At 45.8% G+C, this 14444-nt stretch overlaps 1 protein-coding gene across 1 annotated transcript in view; it reads right to left on the bottom strand.

The window, feature by feature from the left end:
• Positions 1–14444, bottom strand: part of PPEF1 (protein phosphatase with EF-hand domain 1) — a 185373-nt gene that overhangs the window by 14144 nt on the left and 156785 nt on the right. Inside the window, exons 10-12 of the mRNA XM_063953095.1 lie at positions 13199–13480; positions 9251–9436; positions 5292–5434 (exon numbers count right to left, since the gene is read on the bottom strand). Of these exons, the coding sequence (XP_063809165.1) occupies positions 5292–5434; positions 9251–9436; positions 13199–13480 (611 nt within the window). The remainder of the gene's footprint in view (positions 1–5291; positions 5435–9250; positions 9437–13198; positions 13481–14444) is intronic.

The following is a 14444-nucleotide window of genomic DNA, read 5'->3' as shown; positions in this document are numbered from 1 at the left end:
TGGCTCCTAAGTGCAGGAGTTGTGGACTGACTGGGAGGTGCATGACAAGCAGTACAGAGACCATCATGTAATAATTCCTCCTCTGATAAATCCGAAGCATGCTCTGCATGTTGCAGGAGCTTCTGCAGATTTGCTGCCCTTTTTGTTAGACATTGCACAATGTAAACAAATGGACTTACACAGTACAATAATATAGCCAGACAAATACAATAACCTGTAGAATAAAGAGACAGGGTATAATGTGACCGTAACACAGAAGTAATATACTTACAATATATAGGGATATAGATAAACTCTGTATACAACTATATTGCTTGACCCAAACGCAACTAGCCCAGGATATAGAATATAGTGACAGTTATAGCTGGGAAACACTGAAAGTGAAACCACACAGCAGAACAGGCACACAGTCACAGGTAATGCAGAAATTATATCACAATAATGCTGCACTGGACTTATCACAGAGTGGTCCCAAGACCGGAGGATATAGCAGAATACTCATACAATAAACTCTGCAATGTACACCTTTTCTCAACTAACGCTGTCTCTAAGACATGTTGGATACTCAAGTGAATGTAAAGACAGCGCTGTGTACAGGCAGCTTTACATGGGAGACCTTGCCCAGCAATCCCGGAGACCTGCTGCTGCTATGCCTGTAAGATGGCGCCCAGAGTCTCTGTGATGGAGTGAGGGAGGCAGCTCCAGAGCGGGAAATCTGCAGGAGATGGCACCCTGAGCTGGGGGAGGGACTACAGGTCAAGTGCCACCTCCCCTAGGCTGGTCTTCCACCCAAGGTACTATGGAGCCTTATCAAACAGGTGTTAGTACACCTGACCTGTGCTCCGAATGCCCTGGTGGTCTTGTGGGGTCCCTGCCCAGTGACAGTGTCCATGCCAGCGCCGCGGTCCGTCTCCCCAGACCGAGAATGAATCGCTATTTAATGGCGCCTAGGAGACCCTCTTACCTCCTCCCTGTAGCAGCCACGTGATCCAGGAAAGCAGTCTGCGACCGTGCCTAAGTCGGGACGTCTCCGCCGCAGGTACCCGGGAACCTGGCCAGCGGGAGTGTGTGGCGCCGCTTGGGAGGTGATGGAGCTGCAGCACTGAATGTCATACTGACTTACCGTGCTGCCAGCCCAGTAGGAAAGTAAAATTTCTCTCAAAGATGAAAGCTTTCAGGGCTGCTCTGCGCAGCCCCCCTGTTCAGTGACCTGTTGCTGCAGGCACCAACTCAAAACTGAGCTCACAGTGCCTGGAGGCGGGGTTTTAGAGGAGGCCCCTATGCATCCTGGGACAGCTAAAGCTTTACCTCTGGATACAGATCCACTCTATACCTCCATGTTTCCCTGTGGAACCAATGTACCCTGCTGCAGAATTAATGCATAATCAAGTCTGAGCAACAATCTGCAGGTATCACAGCGGAGATCGCTTATAAAAGTGCAGAATTGTGGGCCATAGTGCAATTTGTGACATTTTTCCTTATTTTTGTGTGAATTCCCCATGTTCACAGGGCAGCATCTCATTTTACAAGGCAAGACTTTAGCTGGGTACACACTGGGCGATATACTGGCCATTCACTTGAATGGCCGATATGTCGTAGGTGTTTCGTTAGGTGTGCACCAGCAATATAATGTTGTGCACATATCATGTCCGATATAATCTGCAGATATATCAGCACATTGTGCTGTGCGTATGGGCGGTATGCCAACTTTCCCTACACTTGCAACAGAGTCCGCCAGTGGCTTAGCCATCATTCAAGTGTGTACCCAGCATTAATTGTTGATGGAACTTAGGGAGTAATTCAGACCTGATTGCTCGCTAGCGTTTTTTTGTAGCGCTGCGATCAGGTGAGAACTGGGCATGCGTATACACTGCAATGCGCAGGCGCGTTGCACAGGTACAAAACTGATCGCCGCTCAGCGATGGGTTTGTGAGAAGAATACATTCGCACGGCCGTTCGCAAGGAGATTGACAGGAAGAAGGCATTTGTGGGTGGCAACTGACCGTTTTCAGGGAGTGGTTGGAAAAATGCAGGTGTGTCTAAGGGTTTGCAGGACGGGTGTCTGACGTCAATTCTGGTCCTGGATAGGCTGAAGTGATCACAGCGGCTGAGTAAGTCCTGTGCTACTCAGAAACTGCACAAAGTTTTTTTGTACCGCTCGGCTGCACATGCAATCGCACACTTGCAAAGCTAAAATACACTCCCCTATGGGCGGCGACTATCTGTTCGCAGCAGTGCAAAAAAACCCAAGCGAGCGATCAGATCTAAAATTAGGCCCTTAGTTATTGAACATCTGCTGTTTGTACGGGACAGGGCACATTCAGACTTTTCTTTCTTTCTTTTTTTTTGCAGGAAAAGACTGCACATTCTAGCACATTTCTATAAACTGTACAGTAACGTTTTACCAATGTATTAAAAATATTGAAATGAATGATAGTGACATGTATTAAAAACAATCTTAATGTTCCCTCACTTTCATGAAAAAATTAGAGTGGAGCGAGAACTATTTTAGAGCATATTTCATATAATAATTTGGAAGGCAATTTAACTTATATGCTTAGAGGCATTTAAACGGGTGTGGTTCATAGCAGGGCCGTAACTACGTGTGTGCCAAGTGGGCCTGGAACACAGCGCAGTTGCCCTGAGGGCGCACGGCCAGCGGCATGTAATGAGTCAAATTGACTCATTACATGCCGCCTCGGCTGTGTGCCGGGCGCCGCCGCTGCGCTGTGGAGGAGAGCAGCAGCAGAGAAGGAGGAGGGAGGGGGACTGGAGCCGCAGCAGCGCTATTTCATTGGTAGTAAGCGCCGCTGCAGCATCCCCCTCTCCTTCCGTATTGGCTGCCCGGCGCTGCTGTGGATGCTGGGATGCGGTTCCTCCATCTCAGCATCCACAACAGCGCTAGGCAGCCAATACGAAAGAAGAGGGGACAGCTGCAGCAGCGCTTACTACCAATGAAATAGCGCTGCTGCGGCTCCAGTCCCCATCCCTCCTCCTCCTTGTCTGATGCCTGCACCGAGGGAGCTGCACGAGGAGCCTGACTGCCAGCGGGGAGATGGTAAGAATATCTCTCTCTCTCTCTCTCTTTCTCTCTCTCTCTCAGGGGGACACCGTCTGCCATAATGTGTAAAAAGGGGGCCTGGCTGCCGCAATGTGTAAAAAGGGGGACTGGCTGCCGTAATGTGTAAAAAGGGGAACTGGCTGCCGTAATGTGTAAAAAGGGGGACTGGCTGCCGCAATGTGTAAAAAGGGGGACTGGCTGCCGCAATGTGTAAAAAGGGGGACTGGCTGCCATAATGTGTAAAAAGGGGGACTGGCTGCCGTAATGTGTAAAGAGGGGGACTGGCTGCCGCAATATGTAAAAAGGGGGACTGGCTGCCGCAATGTGTAAAAAGGGGGACTGGCTGCCCGCAATGTGTAAAGAGGGGGACACCGTCTGCCGTAATATGTAAAAAAGAGGGGCCTGGTTGCCGCAATGTGTAAAAAGGGGGACTGGCTGCCGCAATGTGTAAAAAGGGGGACGCTGGCTGCTGCAATGTGTATAAAGGGGGACACTATCTGCCGTAATGTGTAAAAACGGGGACGCTGTCTGCTGTAATGTGTAAAAAGGGGACGCTGTCTGCCGTAATGTTAAAAAAGGGGACGCTGTCTGCTGTAATGTGTAAAAAAGGGGGACGCTGTCTGCCGTAATGTGTAAAACAGGGGACGCTGTCTGCCGTAATGTGTAAAAAGGGGACGCTGTCTGCCATAATGTGTAAAAAGGGGGATTGTCTGCTGTAATGTGTAAAAAGGGGGACGCTGTCTGCTGTAATGTATAAAAGGGGCTCTACCTGGTGTAGTGGCACTACTGTGCAGCGTAATTTGAATAATGGAGACTACTGTGCACCGTAGTATGAATTGCTATTATTTTGTGTCCACGCCCCTTCCCCATGAAGCCATGCCCCTATATATTTTTTGCGCGCCTATGGCGCGCACTGCCCCTATCTTACATGGGGGGGGGGGGGGGGCGCCAATGTCGTTTCTTGCACACAGTGCTAAAATGCCTAGTTACGGTACTGGTTCATAGGGTCGACCACTCTTATTTCGACAGTGTCTAGGGTGACCACTATTGGTCGTCAGTAACTAAGTCGACACCCAAAATAGGTCAACAAAAGCATTAGGTCGACATGACAAAAGGTCAACATGAGTTGTTGTTTTTTTTAAATTGTGTCGTTTTCTTCGTATAGTGACGGGGAACCCCAATTAGTGCATCGTGACCCTCACATGGCTCGCTTCGGACAAAGTGCCTCGCTCCGCTACTGCTGCACTCGGTACAGGTTACCGTTCCCAATTCTAGTCCATGTGGATCGTAAAGTATGAAAAAGTTTTAAAAAAATTACAAAAATCGTGAAAAAATCATGTCGACCTTTTGTAATGTTGACCTAGAACATGTCGGCCTAGTTACCCAACCGACATAGAAACCCTGTCGACCTAATGCACGCTGACCAATAGTAGTCAACATAGTGAATGTCGACCTTAGTGTGGGCGACCTAGAGACCGGATATCATTTAAACTCCAAGGACGAGTTAGCATATAGGTCCCAGTATTTGGCAGTCAAAGGGTGTCCTGTGTTACTGGGTAGATTAGTTAGTGGGTGTTAGTTTAGAGGTGAAATTATGGGTGGGGTTACAGAGTTGTGTAGCTTTTTTGTTAAGGTCTTGGCCTCTTTTCCTTTAGTATTTCCTTCCATCCCAACCTGGTTTAATTTTTGGCATTATGTTTGTGAGTGCTGGAAAGAATGATAGCAGTTCTGGCAGTAGTACTTGAGGTTCTTTCCCCACTAGTACATGGATTAGGTTGACTCTACCATACTGGGGTCAGGGGCACCACCTGCAAGGTGAGGCTTTATGCATCATTAGGATGGGAATTTGTTTACCATAAGTTGTTGGTGATTTGCCATTCTTACTGAGTTATGGCAATTCTTTCTCTGCCACCATACCTATCTGTCTCTACTGTTTAAGATAAAGCTGACCCCATCCACCAGTTAGCATGCTGACAACCATTCCCTGTATGACTGCAGGCTGGGAGGCAGGTAGAGAATGCTGCACTCTGATTGGTGGATAGCTTCAGCCATCCACCACCCAGCATGCTGAAAGGTAGAGAGGCCCAGTCCACCTCTGCTCGAAGGAGCCTAGAATCATGGGGTCCTGGGCAGTTGCCCAGTGTGCCTATATGTTAAGATGACCCTTGTTGTAACTGTGACAAAACAGACGTTTTAAATTAAAAACAAATAAAAGAAAGTTTTCTCCAACCTTTGGTTCAGCGTTAGTTTGCGTGTGCACTTCCTAACTTGATATTGCACAAAGCGTGGAGTCAGGTCCGGGCACAGCTTGAGATACGCTCCCCTGTTACTTCCTTCCTCATAGTAGTTAGATGCTGAAAATATGGTTATAACCTATAGGAAACAGATTGTTTTCTGAACACTTGCTATGGGAAACCCCCAAATATATGTTATTCCGGTAAAATGCAAAACATTATTGAGAACCCAATAAATGATAAGGGAGGTAACAGAATACTCTTTCATACAAAAAAAATTATGGTTTATAAACAATTCAGTCCCCTATGGTACACAGGAAGTGTTGGGGAAATGCTGAAAAAATTAGGAGAGGAGGTAGTGTAACAATTCCTGCAGCCGATAAGGGCATACGTTGGATGTTAGGTAAAGTATGTGGTCAATTGTTTTAGAACATGATATAGCTGAGATTATACTGTATTTTATATCCTAGCTTGGATTATAAAGCAGTGATACTGTAATACAGGTTGAGTATCCCTTATCCAAAATGCTTGGGACCAGAAGTATTTTGGATATCGGATTTTTCCGTATTTTGGAATAATTGCATACCATAATGAGATACCATGGCGATGGGACCTAAATCTAAGCACAGAATACATTTATGTTTCATATACACCTTATACACACAGCCTGAAGGTCATTTTAGCCAATACTTTTAATAACTTTGTGCATTAAACAAAGTGTGTGTACATTCACACAAGTCATTTATGTTTCATATACACCTTATACACACAGCCTGAAGGTCATTTAATACAATATTTTTAATAACTTTGTGTATTAAACAAAGTTTGTGTACATTGAGCCATCAGAAAACAAAGGTTTCACTATCTCACTCTCACTCAAAAAATTCTGTGTTTCGGAATATTCCGTATTTCGGAATATTTGGATATGGGATACTCAACCTGTATTTACTTTAGAAATTTAAGCATGATAATATGTTACATTTCAGTCTTTTATTTGTACAACTTTACTAAATAGATTCTCTGTTATTAAAAAGGCCCATTAATGGTAACATTCAAATAAACTAACTTGAAATGGGAAAAGGAAATCAGGATCACATAAAAATAGCTTTATATTAATAAAATCAATCTGTAACTTTCACAAATATATACATATTGGGCCTAATTCAGACCTGATCGTAGATGTGCTGAATTTAGCACATCTATGATCAGCTTCCCTGACAGTCAGGCAGAGGCGATCGCAGGGCTAAGACAGCCGTCGGCTGTCTGGCATGCGCCGACGCACTTCGGCGCCAGCGAATGCGCAGTTCAGACCTTATCGGTGCTGTGCGAAAACGCACAGCAGCGATCAGGTCTGAATTAGGCTCATTGTTTCCACAACTTTTATGTTAGATGTTTTGTTTTATGTTGTGATCAGGTGACATTAGTCCCCCTCTCTGATGAAGCCTCTATGACAAAGTGCGGCTTGGTGCATAACAGCTGTCGTTTCTGTGGTGTCTCCAAATTACCTACGGAATCTCTGGGGGATCGCAATTATATTTTATGGCTCTGCTATACATCTCATTTGTTTTTATTTTATTTGAAGCTGGTGAATAAACTTTCATTGAGTTTACAGATTTTATAGATATTTATGAAAGTAACAAAATGCCTTGTTGGTTAAGCTGCACAAGCTGCTCTTGGTACCTTATAGATAACCTATGGCAGGGACAGGCAACCTGTGGCACTTCAGCTTCTGTGGAACTATACATTCCAGCATACCGTGCCACAGTTTTACTGTTAGGACACGCTTAATTGGGTCGGTCATGCTGGAATGCTATATCCTGTACTATAAAACTGTAAAGTCCCTGTGACTGTACTGAAGCAAATACATGCTTTACCAAATTTAAAGGGGGAGATGTATCAAGAATTGGAAATTGATAAAGTAGAGAAGTTGCCGACAGCAACCAATCAGCTGCTAAGTGTACTTTATCTAGCACAGTCTTTGAAATGACAGAAACTGACTGGACACTTTGGGCTTCTCCACATTATTACTCCCCAAGCCTTGGTACATCTCCCTTATGAGCGATCAGAGTTGTACTCAGCCATTTCTCTGAGACGGGTGAATGGACGTTACTGGTTGGCATCCAAGCACCAATAGGGTGTTTGCATGTAAGAGAAACATTCCAGTGGGTGTGCCATTGGAGTGTAGCCAGAGTTACTACCTATCTGTGTCATGCATATACATAGAAGCCATATCGCAGCCCTGCAGTGCACCCAGCATGGGGCAGGTGTAAGCGCCAATGATGGTGATGACCATTGATCTCATGAACAGAGGATTGGGGCAGTGCAGTTGCATGGATGCATGTAGCAGCATTAGCATTCTGTTCACATGCTGTTTGCTGCAGGCATCCAGAATTACACTCACATTACATGCTAGAACTGTTTTGTTCATATGTTTGTAAATCCAGTCATCAGGACACAGAGACATGTGAGTTCACTGCTGTGCTGTTTTATCTCATCAACTCCAGACACACTGCACACTGGACCACCCACTTCCCAGCATCCCCCTGGTCCCAGGGACCATCACTGAAGATTCAGGTTTACAGCCTTACACATATTAGTAAGGGAGTGTCTACAAATATTAAGCATTCTAATACATTAACATCACAAGAACCAGGCAAAAGCTAGGAGGATGTGTCTGCTCCTTCAGTTGCTTTCTCCAATCTTCAGTCCTTATTGCTTTAGTAGCACCATGACTGATCTCCTACTCTGCCCAAGTAATGTCACACTTAGCACTTACTACTGGGGGATGCAGTTACATTACTGGCATTTGGGATCCTGGCGGTCAGGATACTGATGCCGGAATCCTGACCAATGACAATGCCTACAGCCGGAATCCTGGCTAACAGGGGCTATTTCCACTCATGGATGTCCACGACACCCATAGAGTGAGAATAGAACCTACAGCGAGCACAGCGAGCCTGCAAGGGTTTCTTTGCACTCGCCCTCCTGCCGGCATTCTGGCAGCTGGGATCCCAGCATCGGTATGCTGACCATTGGTATCCCGGCCACCAGCATGCCATACCCAACGCCCACTGGGCTATGTCTCCATATGGTTGTAGTGAGAGAATATTGGGGGTCTTTCTGAGTTGATCGTAGCTGTGCTAAGTTTAGCACAGCTACGATCGTTTACTCAGACATGCGGGGGGACGCCCAGCACAGGGCAAGCCCACCCCGCATGTCAGTGCCGGCCCCCCCGCACAAATACAAAAGCATCGCACAGAGGCGATGCCTTTGTATTTGAGGAGTAACTCCTGGCCAGTGCAGCTCCTGCGGCTGGCCGGGAGTTACTCGTCACTCCCACTGGCCACAACAGCTGCGTGACACGTCACGCAGCCGCCACGGCCCGCCCCCCCAACGGTCCGGCCACGCCTGCGTTGGCCAGACTGCTCCCCCTAAACGGCGGCTCAACACCGCCGTTCAGCCCCCCTCCCGCCTGGTGACCGCCTCTGTCTCAGAGGCGATCGCTAGGCAACGATGACTGCCATGCGCCGGCGCACGCACTGCGGCGCCAGTGCATGCGCAGTTCCGACCCGATCGCATGGCTGCGAAGAAGTGCAGCGTGCGATCGGGTCGGAATGACCCCCATTATCAGAGTTCTATAAGACTGACTAGAGGCTCTTATTATGAACATTAGGCAAATAAGTCAGTTTAAGTACAAATGTTGATAAATCAAGCAGAATGAATTGTTGCCCACTGAATGCAGATTTAGATTGTTAGCCCTGTATCCATAAGGAAGCCTGCCATGTATGTAACGAACATTCCGTATTACACTCAGCAGATGTATTACTGATACTTCTTAAGGCAGAGCAATCATTTACTAGTAATAGAAAACTGTGTAATGAATATGGCAGATACAAACACAGAACAAAGACTCAGTGATACGTATAATGCACATTTCTCTATTGGTATACCTTACCTTTCCATTGTGACACAACTCATAGCCTTCTTGTTTGCATTCATGTGACCTTATTAACATTTTTAAATTGTATTTGTCAAGTAATTTTGTGGTAACATCTGGCCCGAAGTAACAACCTCCACCTCGAAAATTGTTCGGTAAGCAGCCATTTTGGTTCCTTGGGTCACTCCACAGTATGTCCACAATCTTAGCCAATGAACAAATGCAGACAAAAGAAGCAGTCAGTAAGTACAAATAATAACTTTAATTCATTTCTAAATTGCGTATTTTGGGACAATAACACTTTTTAAATATTCATGGCAAGACAGTAAGTAGTTAGCTGGCTATCAGATAAACTGTGCAATTAAGGGGGGGGGGAGGGCAGAGGAGACTGCGCTATATCTTAGCGAGGATTGTAAAAGTTGCAGCCAAAATCAGTGGAATAACTACTTAATTCCACAATAGGTAAAAGCAGACATACAAAGAATTTTTAGCGCATCCCTGATATGGTCACATTAGATGCGTCCATATCAGGGATGCACTAAAAATTATTTGTCAGAAACGTCCACTGTGCGGCTGCTGAAAGAGAATCTTCCAGCAGCTGCTGCTCACAGAGGGACCTCCTGGCCCCTCTGTGACCTTGTTCCCTCCCCCAGTGTCTGACGTGTAGACTATCACTGCTGATCGGGCAGGCCGGTGGCACCCACCCCACGGCAGCAGAGATTAGCAGCCACTGGGGAAATGTAAAACAGCAGACTCGCCTTCCCCATGTACACCCAAAAATGTCGAGGTTTGATCATCAATGGGCAGATATAGCGACCATCGATGTTTGCACTAATGTTTTTTAAGAAAACATGTTGGATATATTTTAAATAAATGTTCTTAATCTCAATCATAGAAAAAAATGAGTTTATGAGAGGTTTTTTTTGGAAAAAATAATAGCCAGTTAAGTCTTTAATCGGATTAGAATATGAGGCTGATGCATAGTGAGTATTACGAAAGCTGATGTATAGGAAATTGTGTGAAAACACTTTGCGTATGCCCAGAAAAGTGGGGTGCATGTATTCGCGGATGCAGGTTTTCGTGATTCTGCCAGCCTGTACCTATAGAAGCAGAACAGGGGCAATAAGTTGGCAGTGTTCAACCGTATCATTTAACGATAGTCAATTCCAGGAGCAAATTGCGGATAATGTTGGTTGGCAGCACTAGGGAGCCACTTACGAGTGCCTGCCTGTACAGCTGGTGATGACTGGAGCTTTTCCCTACATGGGACAGGTTCATAAAATATTTTTTATATGTAATTGCTAAGTGATTCAAACTGGGTTGGAACTGTCTGTGGAGTGTGCCTGGTGTCAATCAGACACACATGCTACTTTGGCACTATGGGGCTGATTCTAAGTTTGGAGCAAAGCAAAAACAAAAAGGAGTAACTTTGCACCTAGAACAAACCACAGGGCTAGATTAACACTGGGGAGGATGTGACAAGTCCAGGCCTTCACACAACAATAGGCCCTGCATCATGACAGTATGATGGCCATCTGCCAATACAGTCGGCCAAAAATCCCAAGGGCGGAATGTAATGCCATTCGAGTTTGTCCGATGTGTGGGATGCCGGCAGAACTTGGACATTTTTTTAAAGGGGCAATCATTTACATGGCAAAACCATGCCTTGTAAATGAATGCCCCCTTAAAAAAAGGCGAGTTCAGCCGGCATCCTGCACATCGGACAAAGGCCCTCATTCCGAGTTGATCGCTAGCTGCCGTTGTGCGCAGCACAGCGATCAGGCTAAAAATTGGCACTTCTGCGCATGCGTATGGGGCGCACTGCGCACGCGCGACGTACTTTCACAAAAGCCGATGCAGTTTCACACAAGGTCTAGCGACGCTTTTCAATTGCACTGCTGGCCGCAGAGTGATTGACAGGAAGTGGGTGTTTCTGGGTGGTAACTGACCGTTTTCGGGGAGTGTGTGTAAAAATGTAGGCGTGCCAGATACAAACGCGGGCGTGCCTGGAAAAACGCAGGCGTGGCTGGCCGAACGCAGGGCTTGTTTGTGACGTCAAAACAGGAACTAAACGGACTGAAGTGATCGCTAGCTAGGAGTAAGTCTCGAGCTACTCAGAAACTGCACAATCTTTTTTTGTAGCAGCGATGCGATCCTTTCGTTCGCACTTCTGCTAAGCAAAGATACACTCCCAGAGGGCGGCGGCTCAGCGTTTGCACGGCTGCTAAAAGCAGCTAGCGAGCGAACAACTCGGAATGAGGGCCAAAGTTGGACGGCATTACATCTGGCCCTAAATGTTAAAATCGTATCTCTATTTTCCTTATAAAAATATTCAGTTTTTCGACTTTTATGTACTCAGGGAAATATTGCGGTAGATACCCCACACCTCCACGATTCCTAACAATACGCCCTTGGTCATTTTCAGCCCCAGACCCATGTGGCCCTTAATCCGGCAGTGACAAATCACGTTCCGGTACAAGGTGTGCAAATACATTTTATTTTTATTGCATGCAGAGCAAATACTACCTGCTTTTGCATGAAGCCCACAAATACTAGTCAGCTTTATTTTTACACTGCAATTTAGATTTCAGTTAGGAAATGAACCTCTCTCATCTAACTCTCTCTGACATGTTACATCTGCCCCACCTGCAGTGCAACATGGTTTTGCCAAGGTACAAAGTTACTTTTAAAACTGTTGTACATGTAGAATATAACATCATAATTAACTACTATTTAAAAACAATGCCTGGATATTTTAATAGGCGCAGAATAAGAATATTGGCAAATATGAAGACATATAAGTAACTATGTGGGAGATGTACTAAGTAGTGAAAAGAGTGGAGAAGTGAGTCAGTGGAGAAGTTGCCCATGGCAACCAATCAGCTGCTCTGCATAATTTTATAGTATGCAAATTATAAATGTTACTTCAATGCTGATTGGTTGCCATGGTCAAATTCTCCACTGTTTCACTTCACTGTTTTCACTGCTTAGTACATCTCCCCCTATGGGGTTTATGGCATGCACTAAGCCTTAGGGAGAGATACAGTGGAGAGAGATAAAGTACCAGCCAATCAGCTCCTAACTGTCATATTACAGGCTGAGTTTTAAAAATGACAGGAGATAATTGGTATCTGAGGATGCTCATGAGCATCCTAATGAGATGAGAAACAGAGGCAATACATAGAACATATTTATAACATTTAATAGATACTTATAAGCCACTGCGTCCTGGGTCCAGGCTCGGTGTGAAAGGGCCGACCCAGGTCATGCATCCCAGGTCTGCTACCTGGGTTGGCTGCAATGTGAAAGGTAGATCCAGGTCATTGATGGCCCGGGTCATGCCTAAAAGGCTGCCGATTGGCTAGCTCAGGAGCGATATGAGATGATGTCATCTCCAAGCGTCCTGTGCGAGCAGCGAGTACCTGGGCGGTGGTGTGAAAGGGGTAAGTATAGCTGAAGCTACGGCTCTGACCCATGTTCAGTGTCCTGGGTTGCAGCCGGGGCTTCAGAGTGAAAGGAGTATAAATATAACAAAGGGTGATCACAGCAGATATCAGAGATTTTCCTTCATAAAAGCAGCCACCATAGGTTTCTATGGTGACTGCTAAACTATGAACCGTACAAAGGTCCTGAAAGCGAAGCCATTGATGGCATTAGCCACTGTAACCAATGGGCTGCATTTCACAAAATATTGGATTTGAAGGATCCTATGTTGTTTACACAGCTTGTATGCACATTAACTCTGCTAGGTGTGATCCCTGGAGCTAATTGATTACATATACATGTGTCCCCTAATGTATACTTTCTTATTGCCATGATATACAGCGAAAATTATGATCAACAAAGGCGGCCTTTAATAATTATGACCCTTATTATGGCCGATATACATTTAGAATGTACAAACAGTCCATAGGAATTATGATATATGACTAGCACTGTACAGTAGACATTAGAAGTTGTACACACCTGTTTCCATTCTTCACGTTCCATAGCTGTTAAATCTGGTGACATATCAGGCAATCGAGTACTTGAATCCAAGTAATGTATTTCTAGAATGCCGCTACTCCTGTATTCCTCATTCCGTACACCAGTATGTTGATTAAAGTTTGCTGGAGAGTGGCACTGGTCAGGGATCTGTTTGTCTGGACAATTAGAGCTTTTATTGCCATCGATGGGCAGTTTATTGGATGTCTGCTTTGCATTGTTGCTATCTGAATCTGGCTTTGGGGGTTGCAAAACTGATTTATACTGTAATTGAGAGAAAATTCATTAAGAGCACATCTCATCTTGCAATGGGTAGGAGGCATTTATCTGCAATTGCTGTATACAGTATGTGCAATAGAAAATACCAGGGGTACCCCTATAGTAAGGTAGATAATGGTAGCTGTTTTGGAGGAGTCATTTGTTTTAATCAGTGATGTGCAGTCAGGTGAGGAAGAGCATCTGCTGCCATAGGCCCCGATTCAGCGATTTACGCACTTCTGCACATGCGATCACAGTCTAAGTGATGGCAGGGGGTGGTGACGGGCGGCCACACGCTGTTTATTGGGGTGGTCTTCAGTATGCCGGCGGTCGGGCTCCCGGCGACCAGCATACCGGCGCCGGGAGCCCGACAGCCGGCATACCGACACTTATTCTCCCTCGTGGGGGTCCACGACCCCCCTGGAGGGAGAATAAAATAGTGTGGCGCATGTAGCGCGCCACTGTGCCCGTAGCATGGCAAGCGCAGCGAGCCCGCAAGGGGCTCATTTGCGCTCGCCACACTGTCGGTAAGCCGGCAGCTGGCCTCCCGGCGCCGGTATGCTGGTCGCCGGGAGGCCGGCCGATCGTAGTGAACCCGTTTATTGGGCGTTGTTGCATCGTTGGGGGGGGCAAGTCTGGAAAACAAAGGCGTGTCCGGACTGTGGGGTAATCTCGATTTTCTGCAAAACTACAACTCATGCTGTATTAGGTCCATAGTCTAATAAACTCCAGAAGTTTTCACTATAGAATGATGAGACAAATACAAAGAAGATATTATAAATATCTTCTTTGTATCATTCTAATAATTTTTATAGTCAAAACTTTGGAGTATACTGCACAGTGACAGGTGAGGCAGTGCCTCCCCTGCCTACCTTGTCTGTACATCTCTGATCAAAACTCACCAAATTTCCAGCAGTACAGTATATACTGCTGCACCTTATATAGGTGGTCATTCCGAGTTGTTCGCTTA

This window comes from Pseudophryne corroboree, chromosome 2 (genome assembly GCF_028390025.1).
Source record: "Pseudophryne corroboree isolate aPseCor3 chromosome 2, aPseCor3.hap2, whole genome shotgun sequence".
NCBI classification, from domain to species: Eukaryota; Metazoa; Chordata; class Amphibia; order Anura; family Myobatrachidae; genus Pseudophryne; species Pseudophryne corroboree.
This window is presented reverse-complemented; position numbering and strand designations above follow the sequence as displayed.